At 40.2% G+C, this 21,089-nt stretch overlaps 2 protein-coding genes across 3 annotated transcripts; both read left to right on the forward strand.

Moving 5' to 3' along the window:
- The first annotated feature begins 7,894 nt into the window (after positions 1–7,894).
- LOC108496591 (parvalbumin, thymic) lies at positions 7,895–15,062 on the forward strand. Its single transcript, XM_017813436.1, has 5 exons — positions 7,895–7,992; positions 9,787–9,854; positions 10,636–10,768; positions 10,986–11,095; positions 12,380–15,062. The coding sequence occupies exons 2-5, from the start codon at positions 9,794–9,796 to the stop codon at positions 12,403–12,405; spliced, it is 330 nt and encodes a 109-aa protein (XP_017668925.1). The 5' UTR covers positions 7,895–7,992; positions 9,787–9,793; the 3' UTR covers positions 12,406–15,062.
- Positions 15,063–17,522: 2,460 nt separating this feature from the next.
- On the forward strand, positions 17,523–20,632 carry LOC108496592 (parvalbumin beta-like). 2 transcript variants are annotated; one of them, XM_017813438.1, is made up of 5 exons: positions 17,523–17,597; positions 17,953–18,020; positions 18,612–18,744; positions 19,484–19,593; positions 19,956–20,632. In XM_017813438.1, exons 2-5 carry the CDS (start codon positions 17,960–17,962, stop codon positions 19,979–19,981), a joined length of 330 nt encoding a protein of 109 aa, XP_017668927.1. In that variant the 5' UTR covers positions 17,523–17,597; positions 17,953–17,959; the 3' UTR covers positions 19,982–20,632. The 2 variants fall into 2 exon arrangements, with proteins under 2 accessions (XP_017668927.1, XP_017668926.1); XM_017813437.1 differs by having other exon boundaries at positions 17,530–17,597; positions 17,950–18,020.
- The last annotated feature ends 457 nt before the right edge of the window (positions 20,633–21,089 follow it).

The following is a 21,089-nucleotide window of genomic DNA, read 5'->3' on the forward strand; positions in this document are numbered from 1 at the left end:
GGAGTGCAGGGAAACAAAGATCATTTTGAAAAGTATTCTTTGAGTCAAATTAATTTGATTCTAAATGAAGTCCACAATAATTTTTCTATGTTAAGCCATTTTCCACCCCTCACTCTCTTCAAAACGATCGGAAAGGAAACTACATAGAAATCTTGTTTGTTGCTTTAATTGTGAACATTTCTCATCTATAATTCCATGGTTTTTTAATCTCTCCCATCTGCTCTGCATGTGTTCAGCATTCCCTGGACACAAACCGAGAGTTTAGTAGCGCTATTAGCTCAGTTCTGAATTTCTTACATCAAGCCCGTGTCACGCCAAGCAAGCAGGTTGGGATACTCAGTCTCGCTCCTGCTGCTCATGGCAGGGCTGTAAATCTGTTGCAGGAACTGGGCTGCGGGCACTGCTCGCACTCGGAGGGATGGAAGATCCTTCAGGAAAACAAACAGCTGCTCTATTTCAATGGGGCTCACCCAGAATACTTCATATACGCAGGAAAAATCTCAGACTCTCCCCAGTCATGAGACAATATCTCAAAGCAGATTTTGCTCTGTTGAGGAAGCTGAATTTCAGGCTGTTTTTCCCCCTGAGAGGCTGAAAAATGGCTCTGCACTGCCCAGAGACATCTGAGAGTGTCCCCAGCGCCACAGGCTCAAACTGGGCTTGCTGGGGAAGCTGAGATGACGAGGGCCAGAGCACCATGGCTTCAATCCCGAGTCAGCACTCCCAAATCCCACCTCCCTGGTGATATCCCTATGCAGGGGATACTCCACAGAGTGCAGCCTCCAGGAGGTTTATGGATGTTCCTGTCGTGGAAAGGGAGTTGCAGCATTTTAACCTCTAAAGATTGTACCTTCATTTTCCTTTTTACTGGCTGGGTCTGTTTCTCTATCAGCAGTCTTGCTATTTTTGCCGTTGTTGTTGTTTATGCAGCTTTCCTTGGAAAACTCCAGGGGATTGCTGAAGAAGTGGCAGAATTAGGACACCAAGATACAGTGAAAGCGATGCCTGATTATCAGGTCATGTTTTTCATACTCCCAGTTTTAAAACTGGGTGAAATCCAATTCCACTCACTCAAAGGAAATCCTCCTTTTGGAAAGATGACCTGCTGACCATATCAGCAAAGAGAAGTTTCCATGTTTTTGGTTTATTAATAATGCTGAGCTGTCCATATAATCAGGGTCTAAACAGAAACATATTCTGCAAATAAAGGTGGTTACAGAAGATGTTCAGGCAAATGCCCCAGAGCAGCAGGTCACCCCAGTGCAGGGAGTCTCTCCCTCAGATCCATCAGAGTCATTGCCCAGAAACCTCTCTGGACTGGCTCTGTCAAGGATTAGGCTGATCATTTCAGGTGCTGGCACTGCCATAGCTGCTCATAGACATTGGAATTTAAAAGTGGTGTCCTTACATATCAATTTCAACAAGGCTTAGAACAACTTTCAAGCATTACTCAACTGATGCTTCTCTCTCTGTTTTGTACTATCTACATATTTAATAGAAAAATATGCTTATTACCCAAATATTCATGAATGTTAAACCTTGTCACTTTGTACTTTTCTCCAAAGCATGACTGGAACTCTTCTACTCCTTCTAATAATGCACACATTTTAATGCCTATGCCAAAAAAATTTCCATCATTCATAACCAGAAGCATTCATAATTTAAATGACTGTCTCTGCTGTTGATGGCACCATCAATTACAAGGTTAGGTGATGGGCAAGATCTGCACTGATTAACATGCATTTTTCAACGTGGCTGTTCAGAGAGGATTTATATAACTGCAACTCTCAGGGAATAGCTGGGATTTGGTATTCTGAAAATACCTTGCCATGGTATTCTGAGATAACAGCCTTGGACCACTTCTTAGTAAAGGTTTCACATTTCATTTGATAATCAAGTTTCAGTAACATCACATTGTCCACAGAAGTCATTAACTTTCCAGAAAAAATTCTACATGCCCAGTTTTGCCCAGAACTCCAGCTTGTACAGCCCAGCTCAGCATTTTGTAGGACACACAGTGCACTTGCAAAATGGTCTTACTTTTCAAATTCAGCAAAGCACTTAAGCATTTATTCTGCTTAACACCTGTTTTCATCCACCTCTACTCAGAAAGGGACAAGCCAACGGGGAGAATTCAGGAATCAGCAAGACACCTTCTACTCTCGGTGTCTGGATTTTCAAATCTAGAGGATGCTATACAGTATAGCCAAATGCAAAAGTCAAAAACAATAAGTCAAATCCTTCAAAATTGTGAGACTGATCCAAGAATCTCAAGAGTTTTGTTCACCTACTTCTTGTCTCTGTACTCTAAAGCTACTCTGTGAGTCGTCTCAGAGAACCAGAGGTGCAGTTGAGCACCTCCCCATGTACCTGGTCCTGTGTGAGCAGAGCTCAGGTTCAGTTTCTTACCAGATCCAGGACATTTTCTGCTCTCCCAGCTCAGCCAGACCAGAATTCTTGTTCAGAAGGAGACAGGCCTTCTGCTAGAAATTCACCTACCCTTTTCCTCCTAAAGTTTCCAGCATAGTAAAATTCCTTTTTAAATGTATCCTTTTTAGCAAAGTGCAATCAGTGCAGTAATTGAGCTCAGACTGAGGTCATCACAATTCAAGGAAAGACTGTTAAGTGAATTTATGACTAGAATGCAGGAAATTTAATTTTTCATTCAGAACAACAGATTTGAAGTTATTTACTTTACATCTGACTGCAGCAAGTTGGTAATAAAATCCATAGTGAATATAATGTGGTTTGCCCATAAATGAAAAATAAGAACTCCCATTTTCTGTCTGGCTTGTTCTTGCTATACAACAAAGCTTGAAACCACTGGACTATCTGGACACTGATATCACTCAGGAGCTGCAGCACAAATGCAGCTCTGTACAGGAAGAACAATGCTCGCTTCTGTCTTTTCATGCCACTGATCCTTCAAATATTTGAACAGTGGAATCACTTCATTGATGCACCAATTGATTAAACCAGGCTTAGCTCTCCAATGCTCAACGGATTCCTCTTTGTAAAGACTTAATTCTTTCATATCCGATGCCGTTATGTCTCTAGGAGCAATTTCCATATTCATTCAGCTCACTTTTCCATAGTCCTCATTCTAATTATTGTCAGTGTTGTTGGCAACGCCTAATGAGGGCCGAAGGAATGTTCCTGAGTTCCTGAGTCCGGGTGCGTGCCCTGGAGACATGAACTCCACATTTGGACAATCCCCAAACACACATCAGCCCCTCATCACGCTCCAGTTTCCATAGAAAAGAAGCCCAAGCACACAGGCTGGACTGGAGCAGGGACAAGTTTTGACCATTTCCTGATCTCAGCAAATGGAGGAGCAGGGAATTAAATCCCACCTCACTGGGCACCTGTAAATCAGTTTGGGTACAGGCTCTGTGCTCAGAAAAACCATCTCTCGCAGTCAATTTATTGTCAGTTAGCATTTGAAAGCCATATATCCTTGGAATATATATTATCCCCCAGAAAAGCAGCTCTGCCAGAAGAATTGAAGGCCCTGCTTTATTCAGCAATATCAGCACTGGATCAGCCCATGGATGGTGACCCAATTCTTGCTTCATGCTCCTGCAATCGTCCAAGTGAAGGAGTTGTCTGTGTTTCTGGTGTTTACTCCGTGTGAGAGGGTCTGTGCAAGAACACACAGACACGGCTGAAAACCATCTGAGTTCATTTCAAACACATCTATATTTGAGAGCCTGCTGCAAGTGAGGATTATTTATAGTGCTTATAACCCACAGTCATGGAGCAGGACTGCACTGGGCTACACAGTGTAAACACACAGACTAAAGTTACAATTCCTGTAACAAGGATCCCCTTTAGGGATTTTACCACTCGGGAGTTGAAGACCATAGTTCAAGAACAGAATACAGTAGATCAAATATTGAATAGAAGTTCTGGTTTCAGCATATATTTTTGCTTCCAGCTTAGCTAGAGGAGGTTGTCTTGACAGAAGTAGCTTTATTTTCTACTCAAAAACCATTATTATCCTACATATACCTTGTTATTGGCACTTTTATTAGGATACTTTCAAAAATAGTGAGCATTTGCTTTAGAATTAAAGCAGGAATATTATTGATTCTATAGGCTTTCTGACACTTGCTGCAAGTAATTTTAAAACTATGGAGAGAGTTATTTGGAGGTTGAAGTATCTTGTCTGTCATGAATGATTGTATCATATTTAACAGACCCAGGTATCTGTCATGTCAGAAATCAGTCTATGAGAATTTCTTTCTTCAAAAAAAAAAGTCTTTTTCTTTTTGCATCAATGAATGGACATTTTTAAAAATGGAACTAAACTGGAAAGGTTGAATTCAGGACCAAAAGTTTCAAGCTACAGCTTGAGAATTCACATAGAATTTATATCTGGACCACACTCCTTTCAAATTTAAGAATCATGATTAAAACTTCCTTTTGCAAATTTCATATATGCAGAACCAGAAATTGTAAACAATCCAGTTGGCTTAAAAGTTATGATTTACACACGTAAGAAAAATATGACTGAAGGTGTTTCATTGATTTACACTTTAATGGGCATTTAAAGCTGAAAAGATTCAGAATCCCTGAAAATCTACCTCAGAGGCTGGACCCACGTCACACTAGAATGAGAGCTGGTGAAAACTAAATTACTTGAATGACTTGAATGATTCATTCAAGTTTGTAAAAATAAACCAGATGTTATTTGGTGTATTTCCCATGTACAGCCTCCTCCCTCCACAGCAACTGTTTTGGCATTTTTTCTTTTTTCAGCATTTTACTGGAGGCTACATACGAGGTATCTACAGACAGGAGATTAAGTAATTGAATTCTAGAACTACTGACAAATATTTCCAGATCACTCCAAGAGCTACATTCCTCAAATGACTGGAGCATGATGCATTCATACAATTACATTAAATTACATTCATACTCTTTCTTTCATCTCATATATTCCCAAAGCAAATTACAAGCTGAATGAATATCCCACTTTCTCTATTCACATGTCATTTGACAATAGGTTAAACACATCATGTAAGGTGATTCCTGTTCCTTGACTCGTGACTATGGATACCCCTATCAGGAGCATTCATCTCATTCATCTGAAAATTATCTCAGGCATATACAAGGTCACATTATTTAAATTGAAGCAGGCACTCACTACTGTTAGCTGTACTTTTGTTATTCCATTGCACACACAATTTACATCAACACTCAAAGAAGAATGACAAGAATAGATTATAGAACAACCCCAGAACTTATGATGACCTAAAATACAGCTTTTCAACCTGGAGAGGAAACTTCAAGTGTCAGAAGAATTAAGATTAAAAATGGGAAGAAAAAAACAAGACCATGCCTGCAGAAGGCAATGAGCCTCGAGCAAAGGGAAATGCCAAATCCCAGGGTTTAAAACTGCTTTTAGTGGTAACCTGATGGTCCAAAAGGGATATTTTCTTTTTACTTTTTCATACTTCCCTTCCAATAACTTGGAAAGTTATTAACAGTATTTGATTTAAGAAAGTAAGAGTGACCAGACAGATGTTTTTGCAATCTTTAATGTAGGGCTTGTAAAGAAAATGGTTGTTGGAGGCTGGTTGTAAATAGTTACATGATCCCTGGGCATTTCATCAGTGCACATGTTCTGGATCTTTAGTGCCTCCAATCTCACTGCAAAAGTGACTCCAAAATCTGCTGGAGTCTGAATACAGCTCAACAGACCAGAGCCATAAATCATTTGACGTACATGCTTTATCCTTCAAACCTCAGGGCACAAAAGGAATCACCTCTCTGAAGCCTCTTAGAAAACAAAGCACACTTTTACAGACTGCATCCTTATGTGCTTCACATACTAAAGTTCAAACTAATGGCAACAGTCCACAGGCATTAAGGGAAATAACAGCAATCAATGCTATTTTTAAAGGGAAGAGTGGGGGCGAGGGGTTAACATATGTGGAATTAGCTCTGGGCAAAATGAGAAGCCATTGCATCTAAAATCAAATGCATTCTCTGAAACAGACACCAGAGACCAAATTCCCGTGCAGACTCCTGCAGTCCAAGAGTTTCAGCAGAATTTGGCCTTCCTCTTAACTTAGCTTCATTAGGTCATATCATGCCATTGGTTTTTGTGTTGGATGCTCCACGTACTGCACATCAGTTGTTGGCACTATGTGGACAATTTCCCGAACTGGAGGGGGAGAAAAGGGTGGTGTGTGTAAAAGGGAGAGGAATTTTTTTTCCCATTTGGAATAATTTCTTAGAAGAGTTCGAGGGGGGGAAGTGATTTTTGTATCCCTTCTACCAGATGTCACCAGTGACAACAAGAGCCAGTATTAAATATCTATCCATCAAATTCTTCTTGGAATTTTTTTCAGCGTCAGCTGGTCAAGAACCCATTCAGAAAATGGGGAAAGCTGAAATCTTCCACAGCCATTCTCAACCAGTGATTCTTCCCTGAATAAGAATTATCGGTGTCTGAAACTTTTTCATGGAGGACATACACGCACAATTTGTAAAAAGATAAAAAACTTGTAGCAATAACTTTTCTTATCTTTATAAATGAAATAACAGCTCCTCCACACACAGAATCATTTTCACTGGTCTTTTGTCACTTTTTCATTACCTGCCTCAGTGTTGGATGCATTAAGGTCTCGTAGGTACCCCCCGTTTGCCACTTTGCTGTCTGACCCTATGATTTATTAGTGACTGGCTTCAGTGACTGGCTGAGTTTGCCTTCCATCTTAGGGGGAAGTGCTTTGGGAAAAAGATGCCTTGTCTCTGACATTGAGACAGCCTCTGCACCGTCACCTCTTCCCGTGCCACCACCTCAAGCTGTGATGCCACTTGCACTGTCATCCCTCGCCACCCCTATCCTGGCCATAATGATCCCTTGTGCTGACATCCATATGACTTGTCTTTCACTGTTCTGCTGCCTGGAGACACAAGTGAGATCCAAGCTGACAGGCTCCTCACCCAGTGAGGCTACAGCATTCATGGAAGGAAATTGAGATGACCAAAATATTTCTATGAAAAAGGCAACGGCACCAAGGGACTTTTGGAAACAGCAACTGCCCAAACAATTTTAAAAAAAGTAGAGATTAAAGGCAGGCTGACAAACTGCAAAGACACTCTTCACATATTGTGCAGTGATGTTGCTATCAAAATTTTTCTCTGTATTCTGAAAGCAAAGATCTTTCATGTAGAGCTCAGGGACTTTTGTCTCTGAGACAGCTGGGTAGATGACAACCCCTTTGCTTCACACATACCCAACTAAACAGGTTGTCAGAACCTTGCAGAATTGTAAGAGTTTCTCTGGAAACAGATGAAATACCCTCCCCCAACCAACTGTTCCGATGGATTGACATAACATTATTTTATCTCCTGTAGCAACAAAGTGACTGTGTGGCATTTTTTTCAAAACACCAGATCAGACATTCTGGGATATCAAGAAGGCTATCAACAAGGCTATCATTTCCCTAAATGGTTTGCTACACAAACAATACTCAAACAGGATACTTTTAATTTTTTTTTGTTTAGTGCTCTAACAATGAAACTCTATCACGCGTAGTGTCTACAGATAACACGTTATCATATTTAAACATTCATTAAAGTCATCTCTTCAGAAGTTACTCTGCTTCATTTCATCTGACTCCTCAGATCAAGTGTATCAGATAGTGGGGGGGTTTCTTCCCCTACATCATACAGAGAAGTCGGTGATTTCTGCTTAAATCAGAAGAAATTTAACATGACTGTTCTTTTTGTCTATCTGGCCACTTATCTTGTTTCATTTGCAAATATCATATGTATTCTCTTGAGATAAAAATAGTGCAAGATGATTAGTTAGGCAAGTTCATCTGACACCATTCCCCCTTCGTGACGCTGAAATCTAAAATCTGTATATGGAATACAACTTAAAGTATATATATGCAAGGCCAGCTCTGCTGGAGGCACACAGCAAGTACCTTCCTCCCAGCCTGACTGCTTCCTTATCCAGCCAAGACCACAAAGGTAAGCTGATTAGATCCTCTGCTTTCAGAAAAAGAAATACAAAAGCAAATGCTCCCTAAATGGGACGTGCCTGTGCAATTAAAATATCTGTTCTTACCTCAGCTTCCAGTCTGTTGTACCTTCATAAGCTAACATAGAATAGAATCAGCATTTGGATCATAGGATGGAACAAGACTGGAACAATGCTCATTGTAAAAAATGCTGCCATTTTTAGACTTTCCTTCAACTCTTCTCCGTTTTTAATCTGGTCAGCAGGGAGAATTAGATGAATGGCTGAGCTCCAAATTATCTTGCCTAGTGCTGAGAGGAGGAATTTTGCACAAGAAGCAATTGGGACAAAATAATTGCTGGTAAAACAAAAGTAACTTAGCTGCCTGAGGTGGAGAAGTAGCCACTGCCATCAGTGGGAATTTGTCCCATTGCTTTCTTACACTTTCTGAGATATTCAGAAAGGGACTAAAACGATTGACATTTCCCTCTGCTGCAAACCAACAGGTACAGATGCAACCATTTCATATTTTAGGCTAAGTTTAAACCTGTGTGTAGATCTCAAACCAGTGCACAGACTATAAATGGGTTCCAGGAGTGGATTCCTTCTCATGAAAATGCTGCTTTCCATGCTTGGACAGGAAGAACGATGTTGTTGAAGACCAGTTAGGGATTAATGAAATGATATTTGTGTTCTCTTGTGGCTTTCAAGGATAACTTTTCTATGCCTTAGTTCCCCTTCTTTCATTAACATGAATTATCAGTAATGTTGCAAGTTTTAAATTGTAACCAGTCTGCACTGGTAGGAGCAGTTTACCAAACTGTAAATTCATCAATGTTATGTTCACACTAAAAAACTTATTAAAATTTCATAAAAAACTTATTAGAAATCCAGGCATTATAACATTTTGTTAAGTGATCTATATTACACTGGCAAACTACTGCACCTGTTGGTGGCTGAAGGGGACAAAGGGTATCTCTTCTCAAATGAAATGCTGCTGTATCAGAAGAAAACACTTTCTCCACTCTACTAAGAATGAATATTAAGCCTCAATACTTCTGTTCTAAACACAGCAGTATATACTGAAATGCCAAAATCCGGATGAAAACCTAGTTTTTTATCGTCACATAGAATGCAGAAAAAAAACCATCTCACAATATACTTAGAAACTTTTTTATGAAGCTCTCATGAGATGTAGCCTTTCAATGGCACAGCAGCCCAGCAACACAGTCATTGCTGCAACTAAACAGAGGAGGAACTTATTCTCCAAATTCACACTTCCTTGAAATGAGTGAAATTACTGTTACTAATTCTACCGTAAAATTTTCATTCTCTGTAAAGATCTCTAATTATCTATTGATAATAATACTAGGGGTATTTTAAATTCCAATTACGCTTATTCCAGATATAGTTCTCAGGGACATTCCGAGCCTTATCTTTTATGTGTGCTGTAAATATATGCTGGTTTTATTTGAGTAATAATCCACCTCCAGGAAAACCCACACAGAAGTCGTGAAGTTTTGTGGTGCTGGACACCTTTGATTCTCTCTCCCAGCACAGCACAGGCAGCAGATCCTCCTGAAGCCCCACGCTCCACAGGCAGAATTCCTCCCTCATTACCCAGCTTTCAGTGGAAGCACCTGCTCAGACATCTGTTCATCTGCCACACTGTGCTCCACTTACCAGGGGATGAATAATGTCTCCCCTATCACATACTGTCACAGCAGCAACTTCAAATAGAGTCATGAAAGAGGTACAGAAGTCATTTTAATGACTAAGTAGCTCACATTTAATTTATTTTACAGTTCAAGAATGGCCATCACTGACATCCTTTCTGCTAAAGATATTGAATCTGCTCTCTCCAGCTGCCAGGGTAAGGAATGGTCTCTCTGCAGGCAGAAGATGCATACCATTTTTATGTCTTAAGATGACATGCCTATCATTTTCCCCTTAGATTCCTTCCCTGTGAGATCTCTTTGTAAGCTACATTACAGTATAGCCCCTTAAATTCAGAAAGTCTCACAAGTGGTGAGCACCAATTAAAAGGGCCACAGTTTCGGCTAGAGCTGGTTTAACTCTGTCAATGTTTAAACCTGTTAAAGACTTATATTTAAATAGTCAGCTTTTTCCTTCACAATTTAAAAAAAAAAAAGCCTTAGCTCTCAGAATCAAAGTGTCATTTGTGAAACAATGACCAGCCTCAGTCCTCTTGAGAGCTGCTCAGCAAGATCAAGCCCATTTTCCAAATATTCAAAGATCTGATTTGTCTGTGAATTACTTACTTTTCTACCAAATTCTTCACCTAAGTAAGGACTCGGTGAAAATCAGGGAAGAATTACAGGAGTTGCTTCGTAGGGCACAGTAGCACCCTCTAAATATTTATTATTAATTGCATGTGACACTTTGCATAAATCCTGATTTAGCAGAATGTGCACTGCAGCAGAAAACTTCAAACTGGCTGAAAGGATATATGACCACAGGCACAGGGTGATTAGAAAGGGAAATTATCCCCTGTATCTGCTCTTTTGCTACACCAGGGAAGAAGAGAAAGAGAAGCAGGCTGATGCCTAAGCAAAGACATGCATATTCACAAGGAATACGTACAATAGTAGAAACTTCAAGGGAAAATACTTAATGACTTCTGTTTCTTCCAGCTGATGATTCCTTCAACTACAAGTCTTTCTTCTCCATGGTTGGTTTATCCAGCAAAACTCCTGATCAGATAAAGAAAGTTTTTGGAATCCTTGATCAGGACAAGAGTGGTTTCATTGAAGAAGAGGAGCTGCAGTAAGTACTGTTCAGCTGCTTTATTCCTTTAAGCAATGTAAACCTTTGAATGTGCCTGGTGTCCTAGGAGAAACTTGTTCTTTGAAAAATAAAACGCAGTTCCTCATCTTTCCTTGAATCTGTGTGGGTTTCCTCAGATAATAAGAGCAGGCATTACCTTATGGGACATTTCAGAGAATAAAACTCCAGCGCAGTGCTCTCCCTTGTCCTGTTTCAGGCTGTTCCTGAAGAATTTCTCTTCGAGTGCCAGAGTCCTCACCTCGGCAGAGACCAAGGCTTTTCTGGCTGCAGGTGACACCGATGGGGATGGCAAAATTGGAGTGGAAGGTAAGACTTCTGGAAACTTGATAAAGTTTGTGGTTTAAAATCCACACATTTCAGGCTGCATTTGAACTGTGGCATGAAGAACACATCTGAATACTTCGGCCTCATAATTCTGTCACAGGTTTTATATGAGCAAATACTCCTTTATTTTCATCACTTTATTCCTATTTGGTCTCTGTTGCACCAACAGAATATTTAGGCCCTATGTAGAGTCTGGTCTTTCCAGCCCATAATAAGAGCTTTGGGGTTAATCCTGCTGTGTGTCTGATCCACAGACTTAATGTGCCAGATCCTTAAAACTTCCTGAACACCTAAACATCTCCAAATTTCCATTTCTGCACTTCTGGCAATCTGACACTTTCATTTTTAAACACACTTCCACCTACATAAACGTATTCCTTCATCTACCACTATCAAACAGTGCCAGTATTACTGGGTGGTTAATTCAGTAATGTGAATGAGACTGGTGTTGTTTCTCAAGGCTGCAACTGCTGCAATGCAGCACAGGATTTTGTGCTGGAGAGTCATCTGTTAAGTGCACGTTTCACCAGGCAGTCCTCCTAGGAGAAACTAAACCAAATTCCTGGAGTAAACCTCACAGGGATGATGTGAACTAGCCAGGATATTTCTTTTAGAAATTGCAGCACAGAAAAATAGGACATTATGCATCATATATTAGAGATGAAGTCACTGAAAACAGGGCTGTCTCAGCTGAACTAGGACAGGTGGCAATAACTCCAACAGACACACGTGCTAATCTTAGCCAGAGCTTGGGAGGAGAGAGAGATACACTGTTGGAGGAATTTGCTTTAGCAGCAGCTTTTGCAGCTTCTGTTTATGAGCCCCAAATAGGGCATTGTATTATGCAGATCTTAGCCCTCAACCATTGAATCTCCCATCTGAAATTACATCGCTACTGATTTGTTATTCTTTGGAATAACAAAACAAAACAAAACAAAACAGTCCCTCTCGCTGAGAGCTACAGGCTCTGCTTCCTTGCCTATTACCAGTTTGTAATGGGGTAAAGATAGTTTACCTATAGCTCAGGATTTCCCACAAATATGAATTTACAGACACACTCCTCCTCTCCGCACTTACTCTTTTTAAGGAGGGAAAAATCTGTTACGCCCCCAGAATCTCAGTTTAGCAGTAGCTTGTGCAGTGTTATAATAACTTTGGGGGCCCTCCATGCTTAGGAGTTTGTCATTTTTATCTATCTTTTTAAAGATGTCAAAAAACATTATCATCTAGTTTTATTCCCTGCCTTCTCATTTTCTTCCTTGACAGAATTCCAGTCTCTGGTGAAGGCATAAACAGCATTAGACCAAAGGCAACCTTGGACTGACTCTTCCAATTACCTCGTCCAACAAGCACTTCGCACTCAGCATGTGTTTGTACATTTTTATATTGTTTCAGGCATTAACAGCTCCCCACACACGAAATTCCCACCCCGCATCACTGAGAAATCTTGCAGTGTTTTGGTCACCTGGTATTGCTACATTTCCATTGTAAAGAAGGCACTTTGTGATTTTCAAGCACTGATAATGTTGAAATTGTGGCCGGAAGAGGGGAGAAAAAAATTTAAAAAACAACCAAACAAAAAGAACTTTGGGGCGGGGGGAAAGCTGCTTTTTTAAATTTTGTTTAGGTTCTCCATCCTCATACTTGAGCATGCTGACTCACCAGATGCAGTTTGGATCATCTTAAACAATATGATATCTTCTAAGGCTTAATTGTACTGATTTCATTGAGGTTTATTTCTGCTTAATTCTCTGATCCTTGAGGAAAAGCACTGCTAACAAGATGGCTAAAAATAATTCAGTCCCAACCCTGAAAATACGAGAAAAAACTTTAAGAGGAGTTGACACATAGCTCAAAGCATAGAGTAAGGTTGTGGGTAATTTTACAAAATAAAGTACTAGGTTACAGCACGTATCCTCACAAAGTGTTTATGGCCTAAAATGTAACTCTCCCTTAAGAAGATTTATCTCTCATGAAATCTAAGGCAGCTGTGAGATAGAGGAGAAGGGTCTAATCCCAGTCTGACACTGTCACAAGTCACAGTCCCCTGACAACCTGGGCCACAGGCCTGGAGGGTTTTCCATGAATCATGACCATGTTGCTTATTGTCTCTCAATATGCACAAAACAATAATCCTTTGCCACATCCGTGAATTTCTGTGTTTCCTACAGATGAAACAACAGCCAGTCTTGCTGCTTGATTCCCTTGAAGCCCTGTTACATTGCTAAATAATTGCTATCACTCAGTTCTTTCATTTATTATATGAATAATCATCTATATATTCCGTAATTTAGCAACTTTCTTCAGTCTGAAAACTACTAAGAACCAGTCTTCCCTTTGACAAGTGTCTTAGAGGATTTAGAGCTGGTTACAGCACTGTCTTCATTAATGGGCCAAGTAAATAATGTTTGTGGTTAAATGCAGAGCTCAGCAGAGGGATGTCGGGCATTTCTGGCTGAGTGTGTTGGAAATTTTCCCCCCAACATTTCTCTGTCTCTCTCCCCATCTCCCATGCTGTGGTTCCAGCTCACAGACTGACTTGTTTCAACACTCCCCACTGAAGCTGAACGATAATTATAATTTGGCAGTTGTTTTGAAGAAGAGCAGAAACAAAGCCTTCTGGAACTTTTATGTAACATCCAGTGTTGGCATTTCCATGAGTTGCAAGATGATTATGTGAGGCAAGTACAGCTCCCTCATACCCAGGCCTGTAGGAGAGCTGGTCAACAGATTTAAGATGGCTAATGCAAAAGAGGAATTCCAGCAATCAGACTCACTGAAGCCTTGGCAGAATTATAATGAACATAAATCCTAATTCTATCCCAACTGCCTTTGATGTTAAATCTGGGCTTAAATTATAGCTGCTGTTAATTGCAGCACAGAAATATTTTGCATAATGATGAGACTCTGTTGGTTCCTTTCACCTCATTTATTTCCCTGCTGAAGAAAAAACCCCGAGCAATCCAGCCCTGCAGCAATATCCAGGTGTAAGACCCACATTGGCTCCTCACACAGCTGATCTCCCAACTCTCCTGTCACTGGTCACAAGCAGGCAGCACACCCAGTACAATAAGTGACAGACCTGATGCTGCATTCCTTCCGCCTCTGAGAGTCTCGTGTGGAATGCAAGAAATGCAACACTGCACAGTGGCCCATCCTGTATTTCAGAGGTGCTGAACAACTGCACATCCCTGCCTTCTGCTGCCCCAGGGGGATGAGGTGTTCCCGAGAGTCAGGCACTCCTGGGTGTGCTGTAACTTCACTACGCTTACGAGAAAATCCGCTCTTCTGAAACACTAACCTGTGACCAGAAGATGTGTTTTAAATCTCACTAAAACCATCCAGCCATTTCATTAGAAGAAATTACGATAAAACTCCAAAAAGTCCCCAATTTCTAAAAAATCCCATAGACTGTTCAGCAAAAACACCACCTGCTCTCTATTAAGGATTCTGTTGGCACTGGGATCCACATTATAACCAAGCTAGAAAAGAGTATTTTTCAAGTAAAGGAAACAAATTCAAAGAATGTAAAGTTTTCTGGGAAGGTTCATTTCAATTAGTTTAATTTCAGCCAGTGACAGCCTCCAGTTTTCCTAGGGAAGAGCATGGAGTGTTCTCTGAATTTGACAACATCGTTGCGTTCGAGAAACACTTCTATTGCAGGATGTCTCTGTGAATGTGCTGAAGGAGCAAAGAGACATGTGGTGGTATCACAATGTTACCACAACTGATGTACAGAATCAGAGAGTAATTCCTGCTGGAAAGGTTCTCTGGAGGTCTCTGGTCCTGGGCCACCATAGGGCAGATTGCTCAAGTTGAGTTTGAGTATCTTCAAGGATGGAGGTTCCATAACCCTTATGGGCAATTTGATAAGTAAGGATTAAATTCTCTGCATCAAGCTTTTTTGAATGACTTACACAAATAAAACACTGCTGAGTATAGAGTTAAATACCAAAATTCTGTTAGAAATTGTTTATTCTACATCAAATCAGAAAGGATCCAACAACAACCCCCTGTATTTTCACACTGATTTTCACACCTGTTCTCAGGTTTAGAGTAAGGCCATTCTACTCAGTGTAGTACTCTGTATAATACTGCTTCATAATTCTCAAGATAAAGGAAATGTTGTTCATGTGTTTTACCTTTACTTAAGACAACTAAAGAGCAACCCAAAATGTGAGTGGCAGATCTGAGTCCCACTAAGCCCAAAGACTGTGAATTCTCAAACACCTCAATCCCTGATCACCCTGTAGGGTTGTATTTCTAATCCTCCCTATATTTCTCATTAAATAAAGATGTACTATGATCTCTTTAAAGGGAACAAAACACAAACTTCTTAAAAAAAGGATATAAAGGGCCAGGGTCAATATCCCTAACCCAGCCTAGTGCCTTAGCCACTGAATCCATCATCTCTCATAAACCAAAATCTTGGGTTGTCTTGAAAAAGGAGCAGAACCTTGCATAAGTTAAAAATCTCCTGGTATTTAGTGGAAGCTGGCTGCCTCCTAACTTCATATTCCTTTGGAAATCCCAACCTAGAGCCACTTGTAAACTTCAGATTCGATTTCAGCTCTCCAACTGTTCAAAATCTCATGGTCATCTTCTAACAAGTACGAGAGCACAGAAAGGGCAAGGGGATGTCAGAACATTCATTGCACACATAGACTGGTAAAGTTTCTTCTCTGAGTTAGCAGCCAGCCCATGTGGAAAATCTTTGATGCAGCATCATCAGAGGCGCCTGGAGCTCTTCACACAAACAGTGTGGGCAGAGGGGGCCAAGGCTGGATTAATTTCCTGGAATTGGTTACCGAAATAGATACATCTTGATTAAATCCCTGAACAGACACGTACCTAACATTTTCATGTTTAATTTTTCATGCATTTTAAAACATTTTAATAAGTGGAACTGTGAAATATGAACTGAAGTGTTCACATTTTATGAAGCTTAATTTCCATGTTACTTTTGCTTGCAAGCACAGGAAAATACCATTCCATTGGTACGGACTGTCTGGTACATTTCCTGTGCTGAAGGCACAGAACACCCCAGCAGCTGGGATATGGCTGCTCCATAACTTTGGATTTGTTTGTCAGCATGTCCTACACTCATGAAAACAAGAAAATCAGAGGGTTTGTATATCAAGCTGCAGAAAAGAAAATCAGATCAGCACAGCAGTTACAATATCAAAGAAGGTACCCTGAGACAATGCCTTGCCCTGCAGTCACAAAGGTGTTTACTGACCCTCAATTCAAAGGGGAATTTATGTCCAAGTAGAACACGTGAATACTTGACTCAGGGAATCACATCAGTTCCATCACAACTAGATATCAGTCAGCTGTATTTCCTGGATACCAACTCTCTGCTCTAACTCCCAGGCCTACAGAACACACTGATTTTATATTTGCAGTGATCTCCATAACAGACACTAATATTTGGCCAGCATAAAAATAAACACAGTAAAACCTGTTTTTGTAAGACAGATGAACTAACCTGTTCTTCGTAATCATCATGGAAAGAGAGTCCTCTGGAGTTATTTCAGAGTTTTCAGTTTAGTCTTTTATATTCCTGTCTTTCAAGTGATTTGGTAGATTAGACTTTTTTGTTTTAAATACCTGCTCCTTCCCCTTCTCCTCCTCCCTGCTGAACACCCCGTTACACTTGTTACCCTGTTCTCATTCTGTTCCTCCGTTTTCCCTCACCCCAAGTAGCCCCGGAGAGATGTCACGGCTGGACTTGTCTGTCTTTGGTGCCACCTACGGGCAAGCGCTGGTTTGCCACAGAGATACTCCAAAACTTCTATCCATGAAGGCTTTGCAATCTCAGTGTGGGCTTCTCACAAGGATTACTTCTTGAATGTTCATTAATTCCGACACAATTATCAGATCCTCTCTAAGCCCAGGCCACACTCTCAATTATTCCCTAGTAATCTGAAATAAAGGCAAAGCTAGATTCCCAGATATGTCAGATATACCTATTACAAATGTACCAGTACTAGTATTATTTGAAGACAATTAGGGCAAGTGCAGGAGTAATGCTTCATGGGAAATTCCCATCAGGATCAGGTCCTTAAAGGTCAAAGTGTACCATGAAGATGCCCATTTGTTGCTATCATTAAGCTTTAAAAAAAATTATATTTTTTTAATTCACACATCAAAAGTAATTTACTTCGATAAAACAGGTGCAAGCTGAAAGGATTTACTTAGTGTGGCACTAAAACTTCCATATTGTCTAAAACAGCATGTGCATTCCTTTGGGATATAAATATCAATCTGATTAGCTAGTACATCTTGTCAGTCACAGTAACTTATCCCCTGGTGTATCTGAGCCATCACGTGGCTCTGGGACTTCTGTAAAAGGTCAAGAGGACTTAATTAAAATCTATATAAGTCGTTATCTCTGTCATTTGAACAAGAATTAAGTCAAGAGGACTCTGCAGATTTTTTTCCTTACAAAATTTTCTTGGCTTGGGGGAAACTAAGAGGCAAGGTGAGTTCAATCTTTCCTTTGGAGCTTTAGAAGACACCACAATAATTCACAGAAAAAATGCATGGAAATAACCTGAGATCCCCAAATGCTGGGCAGTTCTATAAATACCTTCGAGTTTCTCCTCAGCTTGGGCACCTGAAGCCTTAACTAGAAATAACAGTGAGTCAGATGCGGGACGTGGATCTGGACTAAAGGATGGAGCAGTTGGCTCCTGCAGGGCAGATCCCCTGCTCTGCCCTGGACCTGGGCTGCAAATGCCCCCCTGGGGAGACCTGTCTGTCCTCCTGGGCACCACAGCCTGGGAGAGCAAGAGCAGTGGGAACTCTACCCAACAGTGCTTTTCATTTTGCAGTAGCTTTGCCATGGCTCTTTCTGCTATCCTGACAGAAGCTGAAATTGCTGCTGGCCTACAGAGCTGTCAAGGTAATATTTATGGGTTAAATTCGGCTTCTCAGTTTATCTATCAAATTCCTTTGTCCCCGCTACCTCAAGGTCCCAATTCCAATAGAAACAGAAAAGGCTGTTTGAGAAAGAGATAAAGGAGGCAAGGTAATGGAAGAGAGGCAAGTTTTAATCTTTGCCAGCCAAGGTACAGGAACCCATTATCACTTGTGCACTGTAGTAATATTAAGTATGAAAAAAACCAATGCCTGAAGTCCTGAGGCAGAAATCCTGTTTTTTCAGAGAATAATAATAAAAATACCTCTGATTTCAATAAAATATTTACCGTCAGGTTCTGTGAATTTATGTTTGAGCGAAGTATCTATTTACAAAGGTATGTTCTTGCATGATAAAGACCAGAGCCATTATTTATATTCCTAGGTTTGAGACATCATTGATGGAAAAATCCCATTAATCTGATGTAAAGTCAGGAAAATCAAAGGTTGTTACTTGGGGTTTGTAATGACCCTCACTGTACTGCAGAATAGTTTGCTGGCTTTTGACCAAAAAGCTAATTTTTTTTTGGTTCCAGATCTTTAACTACTTTTCTCTCCCCCTTCCTGCTTATTTCAGCTGCTGACTCGTTTGATTACAAAACCTTTTTTGTCAAAGTGGGTCTCAGCTCCAAGTCCAAAGACGAACTCACCAAAGTCTTTGGCATTCTTGACCAGGACAGGAGTGGATTTATTGAGGAAGAGGAACTGAAGTAAGTAAATTAAAAAAATGAGTTACCAACAAGATTGTGTTCTGTCATCTAAAAACAAGATCAGAAATACTCCCTTTCCTTCTCTCTCTCTGGATGAGACAATGGTGGGGGGTGTGCACATGTGTGAGTGCCTGTGCTGGAGGAGCTGCAACTCAAATAACAAAGGCAAGGCTGGATCACAACGAGAAAACTCTCTGACAGCACCAAAAAAACTTGTTTCATGTAGTGATAACTGACAGACTGTGAAGATAAAAATAGCAGTTCTGCTACAGCTGCTACTTATTATCGCAAGAATCTTTACTAGACTGAATTCAAAGGGCTATTTTTCTCTCATCTTTCTTTCTGTCACATGAATTCTACCTTCCAGATCACATTCATCCGGCTTTGAAGCTAAAAGTAAGGTTAGAGAAATTCTTGTCACTCTCAAGGATCTGCATCTTAGGATGAAGAAGGAAGATAACGAGGAAGGGAAGACGACTCCTGCCACTACAGAGCCAGTGTTAATTTTGCCTTTTTAATCCAGTGAAACCAAGATGCCATCAAGCATTTTTACATGTTGTGATGCAGCATACTCTTACTTTCTTACCCTTACTCTCACTGAAGTCAGAGGAAGTTTTGCCACTGAAACAGTCTGCAGAACTGAATGAGGCTTGACATTTTACAGCTACTGCCAGTATCAAACCCCACACTCTTCCAATACTGAGCATGTCTCAGTCATTTGTCCTCTCTCCTTTAACAGACTTTTCCTGAAGCATTTCTCTGCCAGTGCCAGAGCTCTGACTGATGCTGAGACCAAGGCGTTCCTGGCAGCAGGGGATAGTGATGGAGATGGCAAAATTGGAGTGGATGGTAAGACTGCCTTTAGTAAAAGGAATAATACCTGCCTTGGAGACTTCCTAATGGCAGCTCCAAGCATCTGCCCTGCTCCATGCACTGGATGTTATGGATTGGAGTCTGAGGTGCTCAGATCCGCCCTGTGTTGTAGAGAGGATCTAACACAGGAACTGGTCTATATAACACTATATGCAACACTGTCTTTGCCTGAAGTACCTAGTACTATGACTACACAATGTGTAGTTCCTTTAAGGAAAGATTATCAGAAAAAGCATCATTAGTTTCCCATTTTAACTTTAAAAATTAAGAAAGTAATTTTTAAACTGTGCGACTACAAAATGTGGTCCCATTTTATTGCTCTTTTATTTATTTTTCAGAGTTTCAAGCTCTGGTCAAATCTTAACGAGCAGTCAAGATAAAGACCAAGATATCTGTGCCATAAACAATCTTTTCTATTGCAAGTCTACTAGTTATTTACGTATGTTGTACCCTGGAAGGTCATGAAAGACTGTTGGCAAGTGATTTCATACTGCTGGAAAACATCTAAAGTAGTACAAGCACTACTTAAACCACGTTTTAAGCAGAAGGTCTATACCACTGGGAGACTGAACTGGAATCCACTCTGCTCATCTGGATTTTGGGCATTAAAGGTACAAATAAAAGTAGTAAGAGGAGAAATTTAAAGCATCTATGTGGGCCATCGAATTTTCAATATTTGCATAAATAGCTAGCACATGTTGGAAAAAAATAGAATTAATAAAATGTCCAGGTGTAAAACCTGGTTATGGTAACTGGTATCAGTGGTATTTAATCAAGAGGTGTATTTAATGTTCCATATGCTTTTATGTCACTCTTTACACAACTGATTATGTTTCAGAGACTAATTATATGGCAGGACCTAGCACCAATTAAACCACCAATTTAAGATCAACTGGATCCAGGATGAATCTAGATTACTGAAATAGCAATACACTCAAAATCCTCCAAGGAATCCCTCACCTTCGTGCCCACCCGATGGCACTATTGTTCCACTGCTGAGGAGTTAAACCGGAATTCCAGCTGCTTGAATTAATCCAAGGGAAAGCAATTCTTGATGGCTTTAACCACCCCAAACATTATAGTTGCTCCTACATACTCTTTTAAAATTTGGAACTCTTGACAATTCTGTTCTTGGACACTAATTTTGCAAAAACTGGTAGACAACTGTCACACACTTTGTTTGTTGGAGCTATTTAAGAAGATGTTTCAGTATTCGCAGATGAAAAATCTTAATTTCAAAATTATCTGCTGATGCATAACTTGTTTGTGATGGGACATTATGGAGAAGGAAGGAAATATCAATACAATATTGGGAAAATCATCATATTACACAAAATTAAAGCCATCTGCAAGACTTCAATGAATGCTCAATAAAATGTTCATGACTTATAAATTAGCCAAAAATATATTTCCATTAACTGTAATGAATTAATCAGGTCCTAATATTGTAGAATTTCCTTTAAGAGTGAAAA

This window comes from Lepidothrix coronata, unplaced genomic scaffold (assembly GCF_001604755.1).
Source record: "Lepidothrix coronata isolate B3197 unplaced genomic scaffold, Lepidothrix_coronata-1.0 Scaffold41, whole genome shotgun sequence".
NCBI lineage: Eukaryota > Metazoa > Chordata > Aves > Passeriformes > Pipridae > Lepidothrix > Lepidothrix coronata.

Coding starts and splice junctions, on each gene's coding strand:
- LOC108496592 (XM_017813438.1), top strand. CDS start 17,960: ATGGCTCTTTCTGCTATCCTGACAGAAGCTGAAATTGCTGCTGGCCTA. Junction 18,021..18,611: donor TGGCCTACAGAGCTGTCAAG/GTAATATTTATG, acceptor TGCTTATTTCAG/CTGCTGACTCGTTTGATTAC. Junction 19,594..19,955: donor TGGCAAAATTGGAGTGGATG/GTAAGACTGCCT, acceptor TTTATTTTTCAG/AGTTTCAAGCTCTGGTCAAA.
- LOC108496591 (XM_017813436.1), top strand. CDS start 9,794: ATGGCCATCACTGACATCCTTTCTGCTAAAGATATTGAATCTGCTCTC. Junction 9,855..10,635: donor TGCTCTCTCCAGCTGCCAGG/GTAAGGAATGGT, acceptor TGTTTCTTCCAG/CTGATGATTCCTTCAACTAC. Junction 10,769..10,985: donor ATTGAAGAAGAGGAGCTGCA/GTAAGTACTGTT, acceptor GTCCTGTTTCAG/GCTGTTCCTGAAGAATTTCT.